This window comes from Empidonax traillii, unplaced genomic scaffold (assembly GCF_003031625.1).
Source record: "Empidonax traillii isolate 1590-97213 ecotype Southwest subspecies unplaced genomic scaffold, ASM303162v1 scaffold374:size1477467, whole genome shotgun sequence".
NCBI lineage: Eukaryota > Metazoa > Chordata > Aves > Passeriformes > Tyrannidae > Empidonax > Empidonax traillii.
In genome coordinates this window covers 1,128,914-1,152,430 of record NW_020955567.1, presented here as the reverse complement: position 1 = coordinate 1,152,430, position 23,517 = coordinate 1,128,914, and the positions used below count along the sequence as shown (strand labels likewise).

At 37.8% G+C, this 23,517-nt stretch overlaps 1 protein-coding gene across 2 annotated transcripts in view; it reads left to right on the top strand.

Moving 5' to 3' along the window:
- The window catches only part of TMEM117 (transmembrane protein 117), a 193,280-nt gene that overhangs the window by 146,736 nt on the left and 23,027 nt on the right, over positions 1-23,517 (top strand). For both annotated transcript variants that reach the window (XM_027892905.1, XM_027892906.1), the window contains one exon: positions 6,947-7,106. In XM_027892905.1, the coding sequence (XP_027748706.1) occupies positions 6,947-7,106 (160 nt within the window). The remainder of the gene's footprint in view (positions 1-6,946; positions 7,107-23,517) is intronic.

Sequence of the window (23,517 nt, the reverse complement as noted above, 5' to 3'; positions counted from 1 at the left end):
AGTACCCTGTAGTGTGCGAAAACCTGCTTGTCACTGCATCCAGCTGGCATCACTATCACTAATATTCAAATAGCTGGTCTGAATCACACAGAACAGTTGTTGGTCCCTGCACTGTTTGCTTCATCTTGTGCAGATGAGATGACTCAGCTTCCCTCATGTTACAGAAATCATCCCTTTTACAGGTAAATTCTGTGCATTGATGAATTGTCCTTGTCTGAATATAAACCATTTTCACTGAAAAATTGCCAGGCAGGTGTATCCTAAGGCACATTTTATGCTCTGAAAATATTTTTTAAATCTTGTGTCTGTTGTGTCTTGAGCAGCTGTCTTCCTCTCCCCATTCTGTTGATAGAATAAGTGATGTACCATCTGAAAGTAAACCAGAAAAATGACTTCTCTTTACCTTATGTAGAATTGTTTGGGCTTTTCTTTCAAAAAGCTTTCTGCTGAAGTTAAGCAATTAACTTCTAACTTTGGAAGTTGAACGTGGAGTATAGTTCCTTGGATATAACTTGTGTGAGTCCTACCTATACTACCTTACATATGATAGATGGTGATTTAAAATGTCTTTTATAAGTAAGACCATGAACCTTCTTAAGCTGTTTTTGCTTTTCTGTTTCACAGATAGGAAATGGCATTTGAAACTTAGAGCTAATGGTGATGAGTTTAATTTAAATGAGATGCTATTTGAAATAGGTAACACTTTCATTTTACTAAATTAATGGTGTGACAAAAGGAAACTCAAAGATGTTTCTATCTGTAATAAAAAAATATGCTCTCTAGAATTCTAATATTTCACCATATGATTAAATTACCTAATCTTATTAGTTTTATTATGTAGAACATAGCAAAATGTTTCCTCTATGCATTACCATAAAGGGAATTTCAGGCTTTATACAAATCTTTGTGCAAAAATCCCAAATAACTCTGGAATCATATTGATACACTCTAATAAAATTGCAACTGTTACAGTCAAAGGATAGAAGTAAAGCTATGTTTGCAGGAAAAGTAGTATCCTTTCTTTGGCAAACTGATACCGCTGGAAGAAAGAAACAAATGTTGTTTACTTTCGTCTTCATTTTTTAAGTAAAATGAATGTATAAAAATGCAGAATAAACAATTCCAGTTTTGCCAAACTCAGAGAATCCTTTATACTCTGCAGTGTCCAGTTTCTTCAGCTCACCAGGCAGAATGATAACAAGCACAGCTTAGAAGACTTAACTGGGAATGCAAGGTTCTTAAAATATGAAGTATCTGCTATTAATAAATATTTATGAGCCAGTCACAACACTGGGAGTATTTCAGAACTTGAAATTTCAGGACAGGCAATTTCAGAACTGGTAGTTACTGGCAAATACTGAATTACTTACCTATTTCTTCCCACTGTTGGACAGAAGTCAGACATACGTTATTGTGGTGTCAAAGTTTTTGAAAAGATAATGCAATTCAAAGTTTGAATTATAATCCATTTTCTTCTAATTGATGTTTAACTTCAGATAATTAAGTCTTTTTGATGGGAATCCGCATTAATGTAATTTCTCCCACTTATTCACACCTGCAGAGCGTGGTGCTCTGAAATCTGCTGGTAGTATCATTCCATATCTCTACCACACGTTTGTCCTCCCCAGGGGAACAATCAATTTATTTTAACAAAAGAGATCCACTGTATTTAACTTTCTGCATATTCCTATATTTCTAGGCTGTGTATATATTACCAGTTCGTTTCAGTACCAGGCTTCTTAAGTGGATTTGTCAGTTATCTTTCCACCTGCCCGTTGGTTCACAGTATGGATTGCTCTGGGGTGCACAATTGGGATTTCTTCTGAGTGCATCTGAAGTGGAAGGTGCTTTCTGGGATCTCTCCTAGTATGCTGCAGTTATGGATGAGTGCTCAGTTTAGCCCACAGTATGCAAACACTGTGAATATGGGATCCTCAGCACCAACTGTGTCATTCTACGGCACTGCTGTACCCCACTGCACTGCAGTAGCTGGCTGATAAAGGCAGAACTCTTGAGTCCCTGCTCTGTCTCCTTTAAGAGCACTGCTCTGTGAGGGCAGAAGAGCAGAGGCCAGTTGGAGGATTGAAGCTATACTGCTTCAGAAAACCCAGATGCTTTTCACCAGCAGAGCATCTGTCCCTTACACTTGCTTAATTGCTGAAGTGGTGCTGACACGAAGCAACAGGCAGACTAAATATTTTATATTAAGTGGGTTTAGAGTTGCTATTTTTGACAGATTAAATAACAGAACTCTTCTTAATTAAGGCAAGTGAAATAAAAAGTGTTGGCATTTGCATATGAACATCTGCAGTAGCATTGTTCTTTATAGTTATTGTACACTGTGTGACTGTATGTTTGGCCAGTGCTGATTCTGAGATTAAAAATTATGTAGAGTATTTAACTTGATGGATGATCTTTCTTTCCTGAGGTATGAAAAGCATTTTTAGATATCAAGAGCAGTAAAATTTATCCCTCTCCCCCCACTCCTTATGTAAGTTTTTTCACAGGGTGTTTGCAAGTATTTGGGTACATTCATGAAAAACATTACATTATAAACAGCTGATGTCAAGGCAATCAGCAACAGTGCAGGTGCATTCAGCAGCAGAGCAAGGGATTGCAGCATATGGGGGGTTTCCTGAGCTGAGGAAACCCCAGAGGAGTGCAGAGACTTTCCAGGAGCTGGCAGTGTGGTGTGGCTGGAGACAGGAGTAACAGCAGACACCCTACTGCTACAAAGGGCAGCCCTAAGCATTGCAGCCCGTTTCTTTGGTCCTGTCTTATATGTACTGTCCCAAACACACATTGTATTAAGCAATACTTGGAGTGCTTATTAGCAATGCATAATGTTTTTTAAATAACCTAGCTTAGCAGCAATTATGTGTGAAATTATGATGAAAAATTCTCAAAATGTTGTGTCATACAAATCTAAGAGTTACTTTTGCCGAAGCACAGTTACATATTTTTTTCTGGAAAAGGTGTAAGTCAAAGGACAAGATACTGGTTTTTTTGTCTCTTGAAAAATACAAAACGAAGATGAAGACAATAGCCAAAGTTTGTCTTTTGTTTCTTCAGTTGGTCTTAGCAGAACTCTTGCTATCTGATCATTGGTGCTGTAGTATCATAAAATATTTGGCAGAGGGCCATGGTAGACAAAAAAACCCCTGAATACCTCTAACCATGAGCAGCTCAAAATTGTGTATTATTTTCTCCTTATATGTGGTTGTGCAAAGAATTGTATTAATGTTTGAATGAAAAACTTCACTTTTGCTATTGAGAAATGAGTTTCCATCACAGTCCAGAATTTGTTTTTTGTACACTCTTTCCTGCTGATTTAGACATGAAGAACCAGGAGACTCAGATTGGAAGCTGTTTCCAACATTCAATGTTTTGTAAACTTGTATACGTTTCTTAGCTTGTCTTTGTCTTTCCATGGGCAAATTCTGGTTTATTCAATTTCGAATTCAGTACAGGCAAGTAACACAGACTGTTTGCTGAAGGTGTGGCTGGAAGGAGTCCAAGGTACTTCTGATATAGGTATGGAGGGAATGTGCTTTGAATGGTTCTGTGGCACTGCACTGGGGCAGGGCCTCATGGGCACTACCTAGGGAATTCCTGATGTGGGAGGTAGGACATGCAAGACAGCAGAAGAGAGTGTCTCCAAGCATCCAGGACATAAGATCTCTGCAGTACCTTGTGTCTTATCTCTACAAGGTTGAGGTCATGACCCTCTGTGCCATAAAGGATTGTCTGCAGCCACCACCAATGACTAAAACCTCCTCAGGCTTCTGCTTAGTCAGCTTGGTCAAAGCTTATAGTACAAGAAAGTGTTGTGGAAAGGTACAGAAGGGAAGGTGCATCTGTTTTGGACCTTCCCAAGATTTTGAGGACTAAACTAATCTTGGTAAACGAGGCCTGGACTCAGTTTCGCATGAACGACTTAGTTTGACAAATTCAGTCCTGGCAATCAAAGGTTATAGAGATACAGTCTAAAAAATTACCTGTTTGTTGAGAGGTTTTTGGTAGTAAAAATGCCTCTCTTTAAGCTTCCTCTAAGGTCAGTGTGGCACTGCGAGTTTTAGGTCATCACTGGCAGTGATAAGCACAGACTTTTGTGGACCTACCTAATAATTTTAACTCTTCAGTATGCAATTGGCCTGGACAGTGTTTATTTGCAGACTCTTGAGAAGTATGGGCTAGATTGTAAAGTGTGCTTTATTGCAATTGAATAGGTAGGTGCCCAGGGCACACAATCATTCAATACAACAAGCCAGAATTAGTAGTGAAATATAAAAGTGCATTTCCTTTGTGAAGCAGAGGCAGAAGTTGCATTTCTTAATACCTGAGACAGAGAATAGTCAGTACTCTCTTACCTTTCCCCTTGTACCCATTCTGTAATGAGAAGGAAGGGTCCTGTCAGCAATGCTGCGAATAGTTTGATGGTGCAGCTCTTTCTCAGTAATGTGCGTTGCAGAATTTTGGGCAAACTACATAGGGCTAAATGTTGCAGGGTAGCTCACATTAGTTCGTCTGATACAAGTTATGTCAAGTTAAATGAAATCCCCATGTTTTTTCCATAATCTCCAGGACACTGTATTTTCACAAGAAGTGAACTGAACTGTAACCCAAATAAACTCAGTTTATAATAAATCCAAAAGCATGTCTTGAATATCCTGCTGTATTCCAGTATCATAGGTCAAAATACAACTGAGTGCTAATTATGCTGTTTAACGCAACTATTTGAAAAGACTGTTTCCAACCATTTTTATTGGTCTCACATTTTCTTATTCTATTAGCAGCCCATTTTCTGCTCCCTTCCCTCCCTATTTGACATTTCAGAATGAATAACAAAGCAGTTTTTTAAGTGCATATGCATTTCCTCAAGGAAATCAGAGCTTGAGCACACACATTGGTCTTTGCATGCATGCTGATGAAGCATGAATAAAAATATGTCTGCCTTTGCTTGCCTACGTGCCAAAGCTTGACCTTCCATGCTTTGAACTCTTGCTCCAAAATGCGAATGCATAATTCAAGAGGTCTGAGGCAGAATAGTGTTGAGCATAACTTCTGGGTGTATGGTTTCCATAGCAAAATACGCGGATTTGAATTACAGTTCTAAACTGCCTCTGCCTTAGGAGATGTGGTTCCACAAAAGAGGTCGAAGAAAACCAGGGCATCTAGTGGCCAGGGCAGTGTGCCTGGGCAGCAGACAAGTGCTGAGGACAGTTGTCTTTCTGGAGAACTTCTCAGCTAAAGTAAGAAGATTAGCCTCCATGTGAATTTCAGATATGAAGGTGAAATAACTAGGGAAAAAACACCTATATGTGTCTCAAGAAACTAAATGCAAGAGAGAGGCACCATCACGAATTGTCTTTCCAAAGTAAACTATTCTGGGTATGTGCCAAAGTGTAGCTTGTAGGAAGGTCAGTCAGCTTCAAGTGCTGACAGGTAAGATGGTAGCTAAGCAAATGTTTTGTAATAACAGGGGGTGACTATTTCTTAGGTCTAATGTGCTTCACTTTTGGGGTTTTTTTTGTCCTTGCCCATATGCTGGTAATACTCTCAAAAGAAAATTGTTATGGTGACAAGCATAGTGTTCCATATAACTGAATTAATTTATTAATAATAAAAATAAATATTGAAGGTAATGGTGGTAACAATCAAGTCATTTTTGTCTTATTATATTCTGAAGAGGCGCAGCCCATCATGACACAGAAGAATGATAGTTAAGAATCCAAATGGGTACACTATAGCTTGTGTGCATATTTGTTTTCCCTTCCTGCACAGACACAGCCAAGGCTGCTGTATAAAAACAAATGAGTACAGACTGGTAGCCTGTGAACCCTGGTATACAGATTTTTCTTTTCCTCTGCTGAGTACTTCTCCTATTGGGAAGTGTCATGGGAAATATTCTTCTCTTTGTTTTACAACCCTCGGAAGCTGAAGAAAATGAGACATTATTGCTGTAGGAAAAAAAATTCACCCTGCCACAATTATTTACCCATGTGCGTGCATTCAGATGTTGATATGCCCCTATCATAGCACAGACTTAATGGAAACTATGGGTACTGGGAGAAGCCTTGTTCACCCTCAAATTACCTGCTAAGTTTTCCTGCTTCTATGGAACCAGGAATTCAGTCAGTCATTGCTGCCAACTCTGTAGGATATCACCAAAGCGCTAATGGAAATTATGTAGCTTTTTTGCAGTGGTAGTTTAGAAAGATATTTTCTTAAATACTGTGTTCCAAAATTGTATGAATTAGTCAAATATGTCTTCTGGAATTCTTGTAGCATTTAGATGGAGGCTTATTACTTTTGTAATGCACTCCTCAGTGACTTCTCAAAAATGCCATAAAATGTGTTGAAAACTTCTACAAAAAGCATCTTAGAAGACAAAAAGTAAAATTTTTCTACAGCCCCCAGGATTTTTTTAAAATTTAATTTAGTGCAATTAAAATTTCTTTTATTCAGATGTTTCTGTATAAAAATTAGACTTCAGAGATAGTTTTCTGTATCTCCTACAGCTTAGAAAAAATTTTCAAAGGTTCTAATGTCTTTGGTGATTTAGACAATGTTCTCTCAATTTGTTCATTTGAATTTGGCATAGATCATATGAGCCTTGGTCCATTTTACTTCTTTCTTATTTTACTTAATTGGTTTGCAACTTCGGTGAAAAATAGGGAATGAAGAACAGGAGTGATATACTCCACCTAAATTTTGCAACATGCTTATTACTAGCTACTAATTTTTTTCTTTCACTGAGGATACCGACAGCTTTCCTATTTTGAATTAAAATATTTGTTTGTACACTTAATTTTCTTCAATCTCTTTCCATCAGTGGAAAAGCACTGATAAAGCGCCAGTTGACCATTAGAAGACAGATAAAATAGAATGATGCATCTTCATTACTATCGTATTCTCTCTGAACTATTTTTTTTCTCCCTTCCAGGACGGTTCTATTTACTCTGACCTCTGTAGTTGTGCTTGTCATCACTACTGACTGGATCAGCTGGGACAAGCTGAATCGTGGATTTCTGCCAAGTGATGAGGTCTCAAGAGCCTTCTTGGCTTCTTTCATCTTGGTGTTTGACCTTCTTATTGTCATGCAGGTACACTCTCCTAATGTTTCATTCAAGCTGCTGAGGCTGCCTGGTCACTCTGTTTCCTATAGAGCAAATGGTGTTTAGCTAAGGCTACATGAAAGTAAATAAATGCTTAGTTTGCAATCACGATTAGTAGGGACATATTATAACATCAGTCTCAGTGACTTTGCAAAAAGGCCTCTGACCTTTTACTGTGAAAACATTGCTAATTTCTCTTCTTAGACTACCAGGTAAGAAGTACATAACTTTCCCAATTAGAAAGGGTTTTCTGCAAAAATTGTGTCAGAGAAAGAAATAGAAACTGGTTTGTAAATCCAGAGCTTCTCTTAGGAAGAAGAGATAAATTCAGCCAAACAAGAAAGAAATACTTCTATATTTCAAGCTTTTATAATAATAGTCATACACAAATTAAAACAGTTCAATAGATGAAAATTTGCTATTAAGATTCAACTTTCCACTTTTAAATGAAGACTTCCTTACTTTGATGACAAATTTTTGCAATATCTTCTGCCAGCAAGGTTAACTGGGGATATAATTCCCCGTAGTCTGCCTGATGTCTGTGCCTTTGAATCTAGCTGCTAGGAAAGGAATCTGCGTCATAAGTATGTGGCCAAAAACCTTCTTCATGTGATGCTGTACATTTGTCTGTGGTTTGAGCCCAATGAATAATTTACCCAAACTTCTGTAAAAAATTGGGTCATTTGGACTGAGGCACTGAATTTTTTTTGAAGGCCCGAGTCAATTTTTCCTCTTAGTTCTAGACGTGTTAGACTGAAGGTCAGCAAAGAATTTGAAAAGAACCAATATGCCCTTTGTTTCCAATAAACTGCTAACTAAGTCTGCTAGCAAAGACCATTTCTTAGACATTTAGTTGTCTTTAATGAGCTATCTATTGCTTTAACAGTTATCACAGAGGTGACACTGGTGACACTCAAGTTTTATCACTACTGTACTAGGCCTTTAAATCTGCTGAGAGTCCTATAGTTCAATTTTGTTTTCCAATTCTACCAGTGTTCAGTGCTCACTGTGGTTCATGGTTAGAACTAGGAGGACAAGAAAGGAAATACTGTTTTTCTTGTAAGATTTCTGGTGCTTTGTTTTCTCTCCCTTTGAATTTCACATTGTTTGAGGCTTCAAATAGATTCAAGAGAATTTACAATAAATGTACTTTGTAGGGCTGTAATGAAAGTGTGAATGAAAATACAGGATGTATCAAACTAGACTGAATTTTATAGTGTATGCAAGGTAGAGAAACAGAGCTCTCTTCATACCAAGTAATTATTAAACCATTCTTTTGACTTTGAAAAATGAAATTTCAACCTTGGAGTTGATGAATATAGACAAGAATATAGACAAGTTGCTGAATGTAGACAATACATCAATTGTACATGAAACAGCTTGTGCTGAGTAGTCATTCATATTTTTACAACACAAAGCAAGGGGGTCTTTTAAATTGCATTTCTAACAGATATTTGTATGATGGAATTAATTTTTTATTTAAAGTTATTTATTTGGACTATGAAACTGTGTTTTATTTGCAGTGCAGTTCTACCATCATTCCATGGCTTCTGCAATAAACTTATGTTGAGAGAGCAAAGTATTAAATCACACAGAATCACAGAATGGGTGAGGTTGGAAGGGACCACAGAGGGTCATCTTGTCCAACCTCTCTGCTCAAGCAAGGTCATCCTAGAGCATGTGGCACAGAATTGCATCCAGATGGTTCTTGAATATCTCCAGGGAGAAAACGTCCACAACCTCTCTGGGCAATCTGTTCCAGTGTGTGGTCACCTGCACAGTGAGGAAGACATGTCTCTAGAAAATCTTTCTAGGAGTGTTTGTTTCACAGATTTTTATTTATTTATTTATTTAACAACCTTTAGAAACAAACTGGGAAAACAAAAAAACAAACAATCAAAACCAACAAAACCAAACCAAAACAAACAAAAACCCAAACAAACAAACAAAATCAACAAAACCAAACCAAAACAAAAAAAACCACCAAAAATGAATGATTAGTATTAAGCACTTTTTGTTTGAGGCTGATATTAAGTAAGAGCACAGATTACTTCTCATCTACTTTTTGTCTACTGGCATTTTCTGTCTCTCTGAATGGTAGCATCCAGACTGCAATTGTGACTGTGTTCAGCAAGAACAAGTTTCAGGTTTTCAAGAGAAAACCACCTGAGTTTGGAAAACCATTCTCAAAACTGTGAAAAATATTCACATAATTGTAAAGGTTGGTTTGCTTTCTTAGTATTATTATAATTTAATATTTATCTAAGCCCTATGTCAGGCAAAGAAAGAAGTAAAGGCCTGAACAATCTTTATTCTGAAGAGCTGCCATTTTTTCAGTTAAACATATCCCGGGCAGACAGGTGAAGAGGAGAACACAACAGCTGAATCTTATACAGAGAGTTATACATGAGTGATGCTTAAGGCTTTGTGCATTTTTTACCTTTGGTTTCCATCCTGCAACAAACTCTGTCTGCCTCCCAGCCCCACTCTCCTTTTAGTGTGCAAAGTCTCTTCTAGTCCAAGCACTCCACTAAATATTGTAGGGATGTATCGGGGAGACAAGCACAGATGAGAAACAGAGTAGAAGGCAGAGACATGTGAATGACATGCCAATGTGAAAATTATAACTACAAAAATATGAAGACAGTCCAAGAAAACAGATCATGGAGAAGGTTGCAGGATAACAACAGGACCTCATGGATAGTCTGGCTGTCTTCTGGCTCCATCTGTGCTCCTGCTAACCTTGCTGGGACACATCTCTTCACATCTGCCGTCCTTGGAATAAAGAAAAGGGACCCTGAGTGCTTGTTTTAGATGGCTGCTATGTACACATCTCCACTTGCTTTTAATTGCTCTGTCTTTATAGGCAATGAAGAGATCAAGGTATAGTTGGAGTGCCCATCTCCTAAGTCAGACACAGAAAAAGGGTTGTAAGGATGGCATAGCTTGAGTCCAGAGCTGCAGCCCTGCAAGGGTGCTGCTCAGCTATTTCTACAGCTGGTTAAAGAGCCAAAGTAGCATTTCTCTGCAAGTATTTTATCACAGAGGCATCTTTGGACCGTGTCTGACTCGGGCAGGCAGGTTGATCTCCACTTCCTCTGCTATCTGGCCATGCTTTGAAAGGAATTTAAGTTTCACTGGGTCTAGGACAGTGTATCAGAATTAACACCCATTCTAGGCTGTTTGAAAGGCAACACAGAAATCTTTATTCCAGTCTTGATTATCAGGACATTATCCAGTGTAAATAAAAACACTGATTTTTTTTTTCCTAAGTATAAAGATTGCATATTTAAATATAGAGATTACATATTTTCTCTTTGAAAAACAACAGATCAAATTCAGTCCAAATGTAGGTGAGCATTAGTTAATTTTAAAGGACACATGCCTACTTATAGTAAGAGAGTAAAAACCCTGCACATTTTTTTGTTTTTTTCACAATATGGAAGTGATGAAGTCAAGTCATTTTCACAGTGTGTTAAATTATGCTGTCCTCATAATTGAGATGGCAAGATGCCAACATATATATATTTCTGGCACTTATAGCATTCGCTGCTGTACATGGGCCTCATTATATTTTTAGCATTAGTTTCAGAATGAGTGCAAGACCACATATATTAAAGCAGAATATTTAGTAATGCTATTATCATGCTGTAGAATTTTTTAATTCACATAATTAGTTCTCTTTCTCAAAGATGTAAAGGAAAAGCTGTTATTTAATGGAGTAAACATGAAAAATTGAACTATAATCCCACGTTCCAAATATCTTGATTCGAACAGTAGACAGTATCTCATGCATTAGTCTATATACTGCTTTTTATTTATGTATTTATTTAGGTATGTGTTTATTAATTTGTTTATTTATTTTAATTGTCATGATTTATTTCAATTTTTATTTCTTAGTGACTTTGCTAATGGATAGGAGATGTTTGTGGCTGGATTATTAAATCTCATAGGTAGGTGAAGGTAGATGAATCATTTCATCTCTGTAGTATCTTTTGTGAGTGGTTATAGGTTTCTCCAGATTTGTGAAAGTCCACGGAGTATTTCAGCATCATGTGGATTTACATGCTGTAGCTCACTTGGTGAGCACTTTGAAAGTCCTGTGGCATAAATTCTTGCAACTTTTAAGACTTGCTGCAACTTTTTATCTGACAATACAAGCAGATACAATGTCTAAGTGATTTGAAAGATACCTGAAAATAGTATTTGTTACCAAAACTAAAATTTATTCTTCAACAAACTGAAGAAATTCAGTAGTTGATGAGTGGAATAGACAGAAGCCAGGCAGCATTTATGTATCACAAAGATTCTTTGAGAAGGCTCTTGTAAGTGAATCTTTACCCAAAGTAGCAAAATAATCCCATTAATATCAAATAGGAGTACATTTGTAAATAAAGAGAATAGAATTTTGTCCTTTCAGAATTTTAAAGAAATGAATGTCAAAGAGAGTTAGATAATTAACAACATTATTTTATGACTAGTGCTGGATATCTGCATATGTAGATATTAGAATATCAGCAGGTGAATTTTTTAAATAATAACCATTTTTCAAAAAATATTTTCATAATATTTTTGTATGTAAATTGCTTTAACATGTAACTGTAGATCACTCTTAAATGCTGCAGTTGAAAATCAACATATTTAATAGATGGCCTGTCATTTTTTGTTTTGTTTCCTGCAAAATGGTTGGTCTTCTGTCTTTCATAGAGTGGTATAAAGTTAATTAGAAAATTAACAGATGTTTAGGCTGTCCTGTGTGTTTGCTTCTAATTCTTTATATTTCCTTAGGGGAAAAAAAATAAAAGGCAAAAAACCTATAAACAAACTACTCAATTTGACTACTTTGTAGTGTTAACTATGTTTTGTGTATGCCATTGTTAAACACTAGCACAGAAATGTTATCAATCAAAATGTTTTGATGAAAATCTAGTGCCATGTGTTAGCACATTAAGAAACAGAACACACAACAACAAGTGCAGAGAAGAAGCTATATTTTGCTTGAATAGTTAAAAATTGAGTAGAAATATGGTCTTGTCCATACAAAGTGTGCAAAGGCTTGATTTTTAGAGTTGTGTCTTTTTTAAAATATCTCTTTAACTCTGGAAATGTAACTTGATGTGACTATTAACTGGATGTACACTCAGTAATTTGATAAAATTAATTTACATGCTTGCAAACAAGAGGAGAATCTTGATTTACACTTTAAACAGGATACACAGATTATAGGAGTTTTCCTTTGAAACAGATAAGGAAGAAATGATTTTGTGTTCATAGGCAGGATATACAAAGTAAGTAGACTCTCTCATCTGTACATTTGATTCAAGGGTGGTATGTAATTTTTTTGTTTCCTATCAAGTAACAGCGATAAGTTGTTGTAAGTAGCTGATGTATGGTTTGTTCCTGAGGAATATGCCAAACTTTGAATGAAAATGTTCTTCTAAAAACCTCACATTCAGCACAAAAACTTCTGAAGAGGGGAGCATGCGAATGTCAAGGTACTCCCCATCATACCTTTGCGAAGCTTTGTAACATTTGAAAGCAATGTAACAAAGGACAAATCAAAACCCATAAGAAATGTCTGTGTTTAGCAAATAGCAAACAGGTTTTACATTATCTCTGACATTCAGAATTTCTGTATGTGAGAAGTTACTATGGGTTTTTTATCGTGTACTACCTATCCTTTCAAGATGTGAACCTAGCCATAAGGGCAGGTGACCAGTGACAGATTTTTCAGATGAGTCGGGATAGATGGGAGTTCACCTTTAATAAAGCTAATGGCTTATTCAGCTCCATTACTGGTGTCCCCAGCTGTTACCATATGGCAAGGTTGTACAGGAGGAGCCATATACCCTGGACTACTTCTGTCAGACATTATGTGGAGCGTTTCATTTCACTCCAAGTACGTTGCTCCTCACTAGCAGATTTTAGACATGCCTGTCAAACAGCATTACAGAAATGGATAACTATTTTGAAGACATACTTGTACTCAGCTGATTGTGCAATGTTTGCCAAGGAATCCTGCTGTGAGGGCTGGCTTCGTGGTGCTGTATCTCCTATGTCCTGCAGATCTCTGAAGGAGAAGGGACAAGTTCAAGTGAGGTAACTTTGGGAAAAAACCTTTCTGTAGCAAGTATTACATTTTCCTTCCTGCAAAGTCTCTTATACTGTAAAGGCTTTAACCTTTTCTTTTGTCCTTTCTACATCTTCATCTATGGAATGTGGAAGTGTTTCTTATCAGCACTGATGTAAAACATTCAAAAATAGTCCTGAAAATAAAAGTGAATTAAGAGGACAAGAAAGGAACAATCTTGATGTAAAGCTTCAGTTTATTTGTACTTATGAAATTCAAGTGACTTACCTGAGTACATTCCTAAACACTGTTTAGCCAATAAAATAATAAAAAATTCTCATGCTATTATTGGCACCATGGCATTTCTTTCTAGTGGATCAGATGCAGGTTTTTCTTGCCTACTCTAGACTTTTTCCTTTTCTTGAATCTGCCTTCACAGATGCTACTCATGGATTTATATCTGCGTTGAATTTCTCAGTCCCAAAGCGCTTTGTTTTGTTCCCTGGAGAGTTACTGGTTTGAGTGATATCAAGTCTTTCTCCTTTCAGTTTTGAACATAGGACAGTAGCTCTCTTGAGCTCCACTTTCATCCATCATCCAACTTTCCTGTATCATCTCTTTGTGACTGGCATCCAGGGAGTGGGTTATTTCCTGGCTGTCATGTATTGAGAGGGACAAATCAGTGTGCTCCCAGAAATGGCCAGCTCAGGAATGAGTAGGTAGAAATGCAGTCAGCGTCCCACATAGTAACATTTCCTTGTCCATCTCCTGACACAGAAGTGAGGCTCTGAGGAACCAGTGCATGGACCCTCCACACCTCCTTCACATTGTTGTTTCCTGAGGACAAGGCAAATAAAATGGAAATGTACTATACTTATAGGTCAGATAATGAAATAGTTCATTTGTAATCCAATACTTTTATTTTGGAGGAAAACACTTTTTGAGTTTGATGGAAGTGTACACAGTGTTGATGTAAAAGGGTGATGAGGGGCAAAAAGTACAGCATTGATATGTGTAATTACACCCAGAAGTTTCTGTTGAAATATTTTCAAGATCCAGAGGGATATAAAAATTCCTTCTGAAAATCCTTGAAAGATTCCCTTGCCCCCTTGCCAGAACCCACTATAAAGTGCAGTTTATTTCTTCAAGTCTTTCAGTTACTTTGGAACTAAAAAATTAAAAGCAAACTAATTTTCTACTGTGAAGAGGAGGGTGTATCCTGTCCCTTATTGCACATTATATACCTTACCTTTTTAATGAGTTGTTTTTTTCTTGCAGTGTTATCATTCTATGCTTGTCTAGTTTGATAATCTGCACCATCATTTTAAGCTGTGGATTTTTGTCAAATAAGACAAGAACAGTATTTTTAAGTACACTTCAGCCTTTATACTGGTTGCAGATGGTTAAATTTTGCTTGGGTGCATTGCATTTGTCTCAGGCATTATAAATTCGACTCCAGCGTTTTCTTTAGTAACTTAGTGTATTTGTGCTGACCAGAATCCTCTTGTGCCAATTTATACTGACTGAGGGCTGAGCCCTTTTTTTAGCTCTGTCACTTAGTTCCTCATTTGCAGAAAAGGAACAACTGCAGTTCTTTTCTTTCACTAGTTGTGTGATTGTCTGCTTAGGCCCCAAGGTGCTCAGAGAAGGAGGCTGTCTGACTTGGGAAGGCTTCTAGTGTAATCAGGCACCAGTCCCAGCTGGAGCCTCTTGCCTCTGAGATGACTACACACAAAATGAATTAGCTTAAAAAGCTTCTCACTTGTCACAGTTGTTCCCTTTTACCCTGACAATGGGTATATGCAATACATGTGACACTGACACCCTTCACTGGAAGTGCAGGTATTTGCCTGACATAATGAAGCAGTTTTCAAAAGCAGACCTAGCATTTTCCCATACTGCCCCTTGAAACCAACATATCCAGCCTAAATACATGAAAAAACAATGGAATTCTAGGAACAAGAAAATCTGGAAATTATTTGCAACTCTTTCACAGGACTATTTTAAATTTTAGTTGCAAGGAGAGTTTTTTGACATATTCTGCTATAATCAGTGTGTGATCGGCTTTGTTATTGAGGGATGTATGTCTGAGAAGTGTTGTGTTGCTTAAGACTATATTGGAGGGATTTATGTTGATATAACAGTAATGGTGGCATTCAGGTAATTTCAACTCTCCACAGCATTGCTCTGGAATATATTATTTGATTGTAGAAATCTGCTTTGTTTTGAATGATACACAGGTTTCTGTCTAAAAATGAAAAATCTGAGATAAGAATGAACTGATTCAGCTGCTAAGTGAGAGAATTGCTTGTATGTGAGTTAAAAAGAAAGAGATAAACCTCAGTTTGCCATAATTAGGCAGTGTTGCCTTATGACAAGTTTTGTGCCATCCATGGCTTACATTTAGCTACAAAGCATACTGACTTTACAGGACTTCAGGACAGGTCATATAGGGTGTATAGATCTGCCTATCAACAGTACAGAGTTCAAGTAAGGAGAAGGAGCAAAACCAACTTGGTTGCTCTTAATCAAGTCTTTGAGGGGAACTGAAACAAGAATATGCTTGATATTGTTGGTCTAGCTGCATTATTTCTGCAAAGCTGATTGAATGGCAGATTCAATCCTTGAAAAGTTTGAAGCCTTTTATATGAGACGTTAATAAAAAACATGCTTGCTTTTATTGCCTTTGACTTTTTCTAATGTGCTAAAAAGCTGCTTCATTTCTTTGTATAACAAAAGGGACATATGTAATCACTGAGTATCTTGAGATATTGAATACATTACATATTTATACATCTGTTTGAATCACAATTTATGGAAACCCTCAATAATTAATTTGTTCTCATATGTATAGAGAAGGGCAAGTATTCCCTAGTGCTTTTAGTGATTTGAAATTATAGTTCCAATGGTTTCTGATTTTGAACTAATATTTAATTACTCAGCCATATTGTATTTGGCATCATGCTCCTGGGGGTCATAGGTGTTGTGTAAGTGTGTTCTTAAGTGAAACAAGTTTCTAGCTTCCTACTGTTCAGCACCTAAGAAGTTTCTCAACTCTGGGAACGTTTGCCTGCCTGTCCTGTAATGTTTATTAGGGAAAGGAGATTCCCCAGCATAACACATTCCTGATCTGAGAGATGGACTGTACTATGTCTCAGCTGGTCCCCGAATAATTAACCTCTTCTCTGTCTCTTCCTAGTAATTAGACAGTATTTGCAATATAGTTCTTCATTAAGATTTCTTAGAGCCCTACCTGAACCAACAGGTGCTGTAGACACATCAACACATTGTAGCTATTGTTGAAATGGTACAAACAGGGACAAAGGTGATGTTAATCAAACTGGGAAAGAGCTACAGTTTTCACCTCACTCTCCCCAACACTTGTTTGATTGCTGCAGTAGCCAGTAAAGGTGAAGTTGTCTTGATACCTCTGACACCAGAATGACACAGCCTCAGGTAGTATGTGATGGTACTGGGTGCCTTCATCTCCCACTTCATTAGCAGGGCAGCATGGAGGGAACTACTCATTATCAACCAATGCAAGGTGGAGCTGTCAGGGCCTCTGAACTCAGTCACAGCAGGCATGGAATCCATTTCTCCCATGCTGAAGGTAGGTGAATTAAGGAGCTCCTTTCAGGATTGACTCTGGGGAAGGCAGTGCATGTCCTAAGGCAGCCCAGTGCTGGCGTCCAGCTCATAGCAGACATTTGCAAGCAGTCCCTGTCTCTGAAAAAAGATCATGAGTGGAAGCCAGATGGTCCTGCTGTGCAGGGTAGCACAGCAATGAAGAGACTGACCTGAAACTGGCTTAATCCCCTGAAATGGGCTCCCTCCATCTAGTAGCACCGTACAGTGCACCAGTGGCACAGAGGGAGGCACAAAGCCAAGACAGATGCTGGTGTTGGTGCCCCACACCCAGGGAAGTACTTGCATGGTTTCAGTTACCCAAGCCTTGCAGAGCTGCTTTTCTGCTGTGGCCAGCCAAATTTGGCTTGCACCTTTGAGAAACTTTTATTCTGTCCTGACCAACTCTGTTTCCTTCTCTTTGTCAAAAACCATAGAAGCCTATGGAACACTGCACTTCTCAGTTCATTTGTGGCTTGCACCCTTGCTAGCATTAATTTAGTGATACAGTAATTCAGAAGACTGCACTGTAGTTGTTGTGGCTAGTACTGGTCATTTTGGGCTATGGTTTGATTTCGTCTTTCAGGGGAGACATTGAATCTCTTCCTTTCATATAAAACCAGCTTCGATTTCACTCTCTGTCAGTTCTGACTGAGCTCTGCTGTAATGTTGTTTCCCATATCAGGTACCACACAAGGAATTAAGTGATGGAAATTTGTGGGTAGGTAATCCATTTTATCTCCTGTAGATGAAAATGAGAAAACAGTGTACATCTCTTTCTAATATATCTCACAACAGATTTAAGGATATAATCCTATAATCCGTCTTGGATGGTTCTTTACTTTGAGTTCTCTCAGGTGGTTTTTGGACTTGACTATATACAATATGCAGCACACATTGGGTCTATAATGAAATTTCATTCCACTTCAGAACTGTGTGCCCAAAGTGGAGAAACAAATAATCGTCAACAGCAGCACTGATCCCATGTGTAGCACACAATCTATCTAGGAGTAAGTGGCAGAGAAGAAGTGATTAAGTGATCTGCTTTATCAGACAGCCAGAGATGGATGAAGCTAAAAGAATTGTTGTCCCATCTCGAGAGTGCAAGTGTATTTTTGATGGCCCTGATTTGGCCCAGTTTCTGCAGACTGTGTGTTGGAGAAAGCTGCTAGGAGTGCCCAGACTGTGCCTGCTGACATTTCTGAAGGCAGCTGCTTGGTGCTGCCCCAGCCACCTGCAACTACCACCCCTCAGACAAGAGCTGCAGTGCATTCTCTTGGCTGTAAGTTGTACTTTTGTCCTGACCTTAAGTCGCAAAGTAGCAGCTACATCTTCTGCATGCATGTTAAATACCCTTGGGGATGTTTCTGGCATCTGGGCCAAACAATTACTGCACTAATCTAAATTATACAAAGTCTTACTATTCCTCAAGGTCAGGCTGCAAAGATTTTCGTATCTGGACAAGATGTTTTAAATACAGGGATGAGAGAAAGAAAAGCATCACAATAACAAGCCTAATATCAGAAATGAGCAGATGATCATTTAAGCAACACAAATACAGTTACACATAAAAAATGGTATTAAAAATGTGATGACACTAGTGAGGCTGCAGAGTCATGCATTCAGAAGTTAGAAGATGCCAAAATTAAGTCACCGGTATAAGCTTTTAACCCCTATTGGGTGTATGCATTATGATAAAATCTGTAATTATCTATTCACATCTGATTTTTCCATAGGACCTCTGTCTCACTTGCTGCACTAGATGAATGGTGTTCACTTAATGAGAAGCTATTCAATATTTTGGTTTACCTTTTCTGTTCAGCCTGTGGCCCCAGGCCTTACTTACTGCACATGATTGGAACCTTGATATGAAGATGAAATCATTCATTTCCTCATGGACTGTACTTCCTAAGGGCTTCTCAAGCATTAATATATTTATCTTTGCAATAGCCTTCAGAATAGGAGTATTATTGTCCATTATTGTCCACATTTTATACTCAGGCACAAAGAAATTAAAGTCAAAGGGCTCCTAATTTGAGATGTCTGAGGACATTATTATGAAAATGTATATTATTACCCATCTTTTATCTGAGCAGTTACCTAATTGTGGGAGGAGGGTCTAGCATATTATTTCATTAGGAGCAGACAGAGCCACATATTTACTTGATGTAATCATATATATTATTAAAGTGACAGCTCTTTTTCTCTTGTAGAATTCAAAGGGTTTTAAAAGCAGGTTTTGTTCTTGTTTTGAATGATGGCTATAACAGTCCCATATATCTAGCTCTGTAAAAAAGGTCTAGTTACTTTTTACACTGATCTTAAAGGAGTACAGTGTAGTCCTATCTAGCTAGTGTTCTGCACTACAGGACTCTTGCTATTCCTATGAATATGTTGTCAACTCTTCCTCTTCTTCCCCAGTGGCCATATATTCAGGTCCAGTTCTCATTGAGTTCAATACCAGCCATGGGCACTTGTCACTTGAATAAATCTAAGCTTAAGTGGGATGTGGAGGCAATCACACAGAAAAAAAACCCCAAACAAACAAGGCAGACAAGTTATAACTGCTTGCAAATAGTTTAGTTCCAGAAATTCACTTAGTATCTCTTAGACGTGTCATAGCAGAGTTGGTTGAATTCAGTTTTCCCTAGCAACAGTGACCCCTGTAACAAGAGGCAAAGATCCACTACTAAGCCATGTCCCTTAGGACCACATCTACATGTTTTTTAAATACCGCTTCCCTGGGCAGCCTGTCCCACTGCATATTACCAAAAGTTGTGCTCTGGCTATATGCAACCAGCAAAATGTTTAAACACCTTTACTTTGATTCCACATGCTTTGATTCCTGCTATGTTGTGCTGTGTGCAAAATAAGAACCAGAAAGTAAAATTAATTTAAAATAATTGTTCCTGCTAGGCTCAGTCTCAGACCTAGAGCCAAGAGCCCTTCTGCTTCCATCTTCCCTCAGCTCCACATGCCCAGCTCCAGCTGCACACAGAGTGAGATTAGTAATTACAGGAAAGATGGTTCTCCAGCCCTTGGCTGCTATGCAGGGCCAGCTCAGTCCCTGTTTGAGAGCAGTTTGGAGTCCTGCCAGCAGCAGCAATGGGAGTGGAAGGCAAAGAGGGAACGGAGAATGCTCTGTCTCTTTTCTGAGAGTGGCAATCTCACATTCTGATGAGTTCTAGGAGCTGAGAGATTCTTTGGCGTGCTGAGTGATGCACAATCTGGAAGATACTTGTTTCTGAACATTTAGCTAAATACTTGCAAGTACAAAAATTATTGACTTTTCAAAGGTACCTTAAACTCTTCCAGTTTGAGGCAGGTATTTACAGGAGAGCAAAAGGCACATCTCTGACACAAAGTTACTCCCCTGCTTAACTGTATGTCTCCACTTCAAAGCATGAGACATTTCTACAAAATAAACCAGCTTATTTTCTCTTCGATCTCACTCTCAGAAGTGATGGAATAGCGCTAGTTGGAAATGTCAAAACCCTAAAACTGAAACATAGAACCAAATAGAAAAAAAACCAGCCTGAGGCAGACACCAGGCATGGTGTGTCCAACCCAAGCAGTTAAATTTGGAAAATTTATAAGCAAATAAGACCAGTATACTGTGCACAGGCACACTTGCACAATGAGCAGCAATGCTGTGATTTCTGTTTCATATGGCACCTTCCACCGTAGTAATGGGTACCCTTGTGTTATGGGTTGTATGAATTCCTCTAGTGCCATTTTGTAGCAAAATGAACCCCAAAAGGCTCTTTACTCATAGTGCAAAGAGTTTGCTGCATTTCTTTTGCATTTATAAAACTATGCTAAGAACTGAGAAGGTCAAAAACTGTCAGGTTTCCCATATCGAGTTTTCTCACCTTGATGCTCTGTGGGAGGGGTCTGGAAGGAAGAACAACCCCTGCTCCTTTGACATGCTGAATTTCAGATCAACAGAGTTGAAGCTTTTCCCAGCTCTACAGGGCTGTATTCCAGCATCCTGGCTCCATTTTTAGCCTTCACTCAGACAGTGGCTCCAACTTGACACAAGTGTGTTAATTAGCAGATAAAATGCCTAGTTCATATTGGTGATGCTCAGAGTCTCAGCAAACTTGTTATGTAGCCACTTACGTGTAACCTTTCTCAATCTCATTTTTGTGTTCATTTTTAAGCCATAATGCTCTCACGTTTCCTTTAGATAGTGCTTGCAGTTATAAGCAACTTTGAACTCTCAAAAGATCTGAAAAATGAAGTTTTCATTCCCCACACAGAGCTGGTAAATAAATTTCCAGTGTCCCCTACTGCAAATATGCACAGTTGTGATGTTTCTTCTGTAAAGAGAACTTCAGTGAGTACTGCTGAAGGGACTATCTGTCAGGACATGATTATCCAGCAACTGCATTTTATCTACTCTATCAATTAGCTGTATTCTTTGCCTTTATATCATAGAAATCAGTGAAAACTTCCAGTGTTTTTTCAGGGAAGTGGAATGTTGTCATTAGTACCGATTAAGTAGCGAGCTTGAAATAACTGTTTTCTGTCAAAGAAACTGTTTCATGGGGCTTTACTCTTTCTCTATTAACATAACGACTTCCGTGTATCTGGTACAAATTCATAAGAAAGAATTAGGGCTTTAGAACTAGGTATAAGGCAGAATAGATCGAATACTACTTTTCTCAAGAAGGAAATAGTACTGCATGCTTCTTAAATGGTTGCTACAAACTATACCAGAGTTAAGTGAGAGATATTTTCCATATATTTTGACTAAGCTTTCAAAGCAAGAAGTTTGTCAGCTGACCTCAGGAAAATTCAAAAGAGAATTGGGAATAAAATGAGAGGAGGTAAATTCATTATTTTAGGAAGGAGCAGATAATTTCTACTGCTACTTTCATGAACTTATTTTGAGTTTCTAACAAAAGACTTGGTCATTCTAAGTGATTGTTAAGGATTAGTCAATACTTTGATCAGCCTTTATATTGATCAAGAATACAAAAAGATAGGGACATGTTACAGTGAACGTTGTGTCCTCAAGCATCATGGATCTCCCATGCTGTGTTATATAAGAGTTTCTAATCTTCTATGGCTCACTTGAGCCCCAATTAAAAAAAAAGTCTTTTCTGTATAGTGTTTTTTTGTAGCATAGATCAGGGAAGTCTGTCTTTTGAGGGTTTGATTTGCAGTAGAAAGACCATGAGATGGAGTATTCAGACATTTTCAGCATCTGCAAGGTCTAGCAGGTCTTTATTAATAACTAACCTTTGGAATGTTTGCTTGTAGAATCCAATGAAATCGCGTTTTGGGTAGATCAGAACATTTGGCCAACCTCTGCTGATGACCAACCTCAGGCATGGTGATGCAGACCAATAGCTCAGTAGTCTTCAATTTCTAGATTGTACATTCCTGTAATAATAACCTGTGATGTGGTTCAAATTTGTTTTCCTGCATTATAGCTCTCCACCTCTGATTATAGATTCTTTAAAATTGCAGTAATGCTAGTTATAATCTGTTTGGGTCATATTCCTTTCATACTTGCATACTTTGCAAGCATGCTTTGTACAGGCAAACTGGATAAGCTTCAGTAAAAATTTATTGTTTCTGAGGAGACATCAGAGCAATGGTCTCTGTTTTCATTTAAAATTATCTTAGAAAGCCTACTGTTCTCTGGGCTCTAAGTGCATTTACATAGTTAAAAGCAGAAGTACACGGACAAGTCATCACATGGTAGGTAGCATTACTACAGACCAGCACATCCCTAAATATATTTTGTGGTGCATTTCTCATATACCTAAACTGCTGCATTTAAGTGTGCAATTTTTATCTGCAATGTTCATTATATTGTAAATGTAGATTGCACATGGCCCTATGATGTATAATTATGTGTTTGAATGAGCACAGCAGCTTCAGTAACAGACATTTGTTCTGTAGACATGTTAGGAGAATTATAATTGATGCCTTTTTTATCACCAAATGAAAAAAAGATAGAAGTGCTGCTATAAACTGAAACTTGAATTAAGTTATGTAAAATACATAATTCACATAATGACTGTCCCTTTATAAATGCTCATATTAAGTAACCATATCATTTGGGATAATTCCTCCTTGAGGAATGCTGTGAAAGAATAGCTCATTCATTATCTTGACTTGGTGAATTGCTCTAAAAGCAGCTCCTCTGATGAGAAAATTGATTTAGCATAATTTTAAACTATTGAAAATAATGCTGGAATGTGGTATTTTCCTGTCCAGAAAGTTTCAGTAACTGTGTCCACTATATGGCTTTGACTAGTTAAACTGGAACTCCCCTCAAAAAAAAACACATCTGCCTCTCCTCTGCATGCATATACACATGCAGAACCTTGCTTTAAAACACCACCTGGTCTATTAATCACACTGACAGAATAATCACTCAGCTGCTGTAATGGAGGTCCCTTGATTCATTGATGGCAGTAATTAAAAGTTTTGGAGTTATCCTTGGAAGTTTGGAAGCCATGCATTTATCTGCAGACAGGATACTGCGTCTGTGTGCTGTCCTCCTAACAGTGTCTCTGAGAATAAGCAACATGTCATTTCCCAAAATGTTTGTCAGGAAAGTTCTTAAAATTAAAAATATGACCTTTTGAATTAAGTCTGTCACTTGTAGATGTTTAGGAGAAAGTTATGGAAGAAAAGACAGTAAAGGAAAAAGCACATGAGTACTATTGTTGCTGGCGAAGGTTA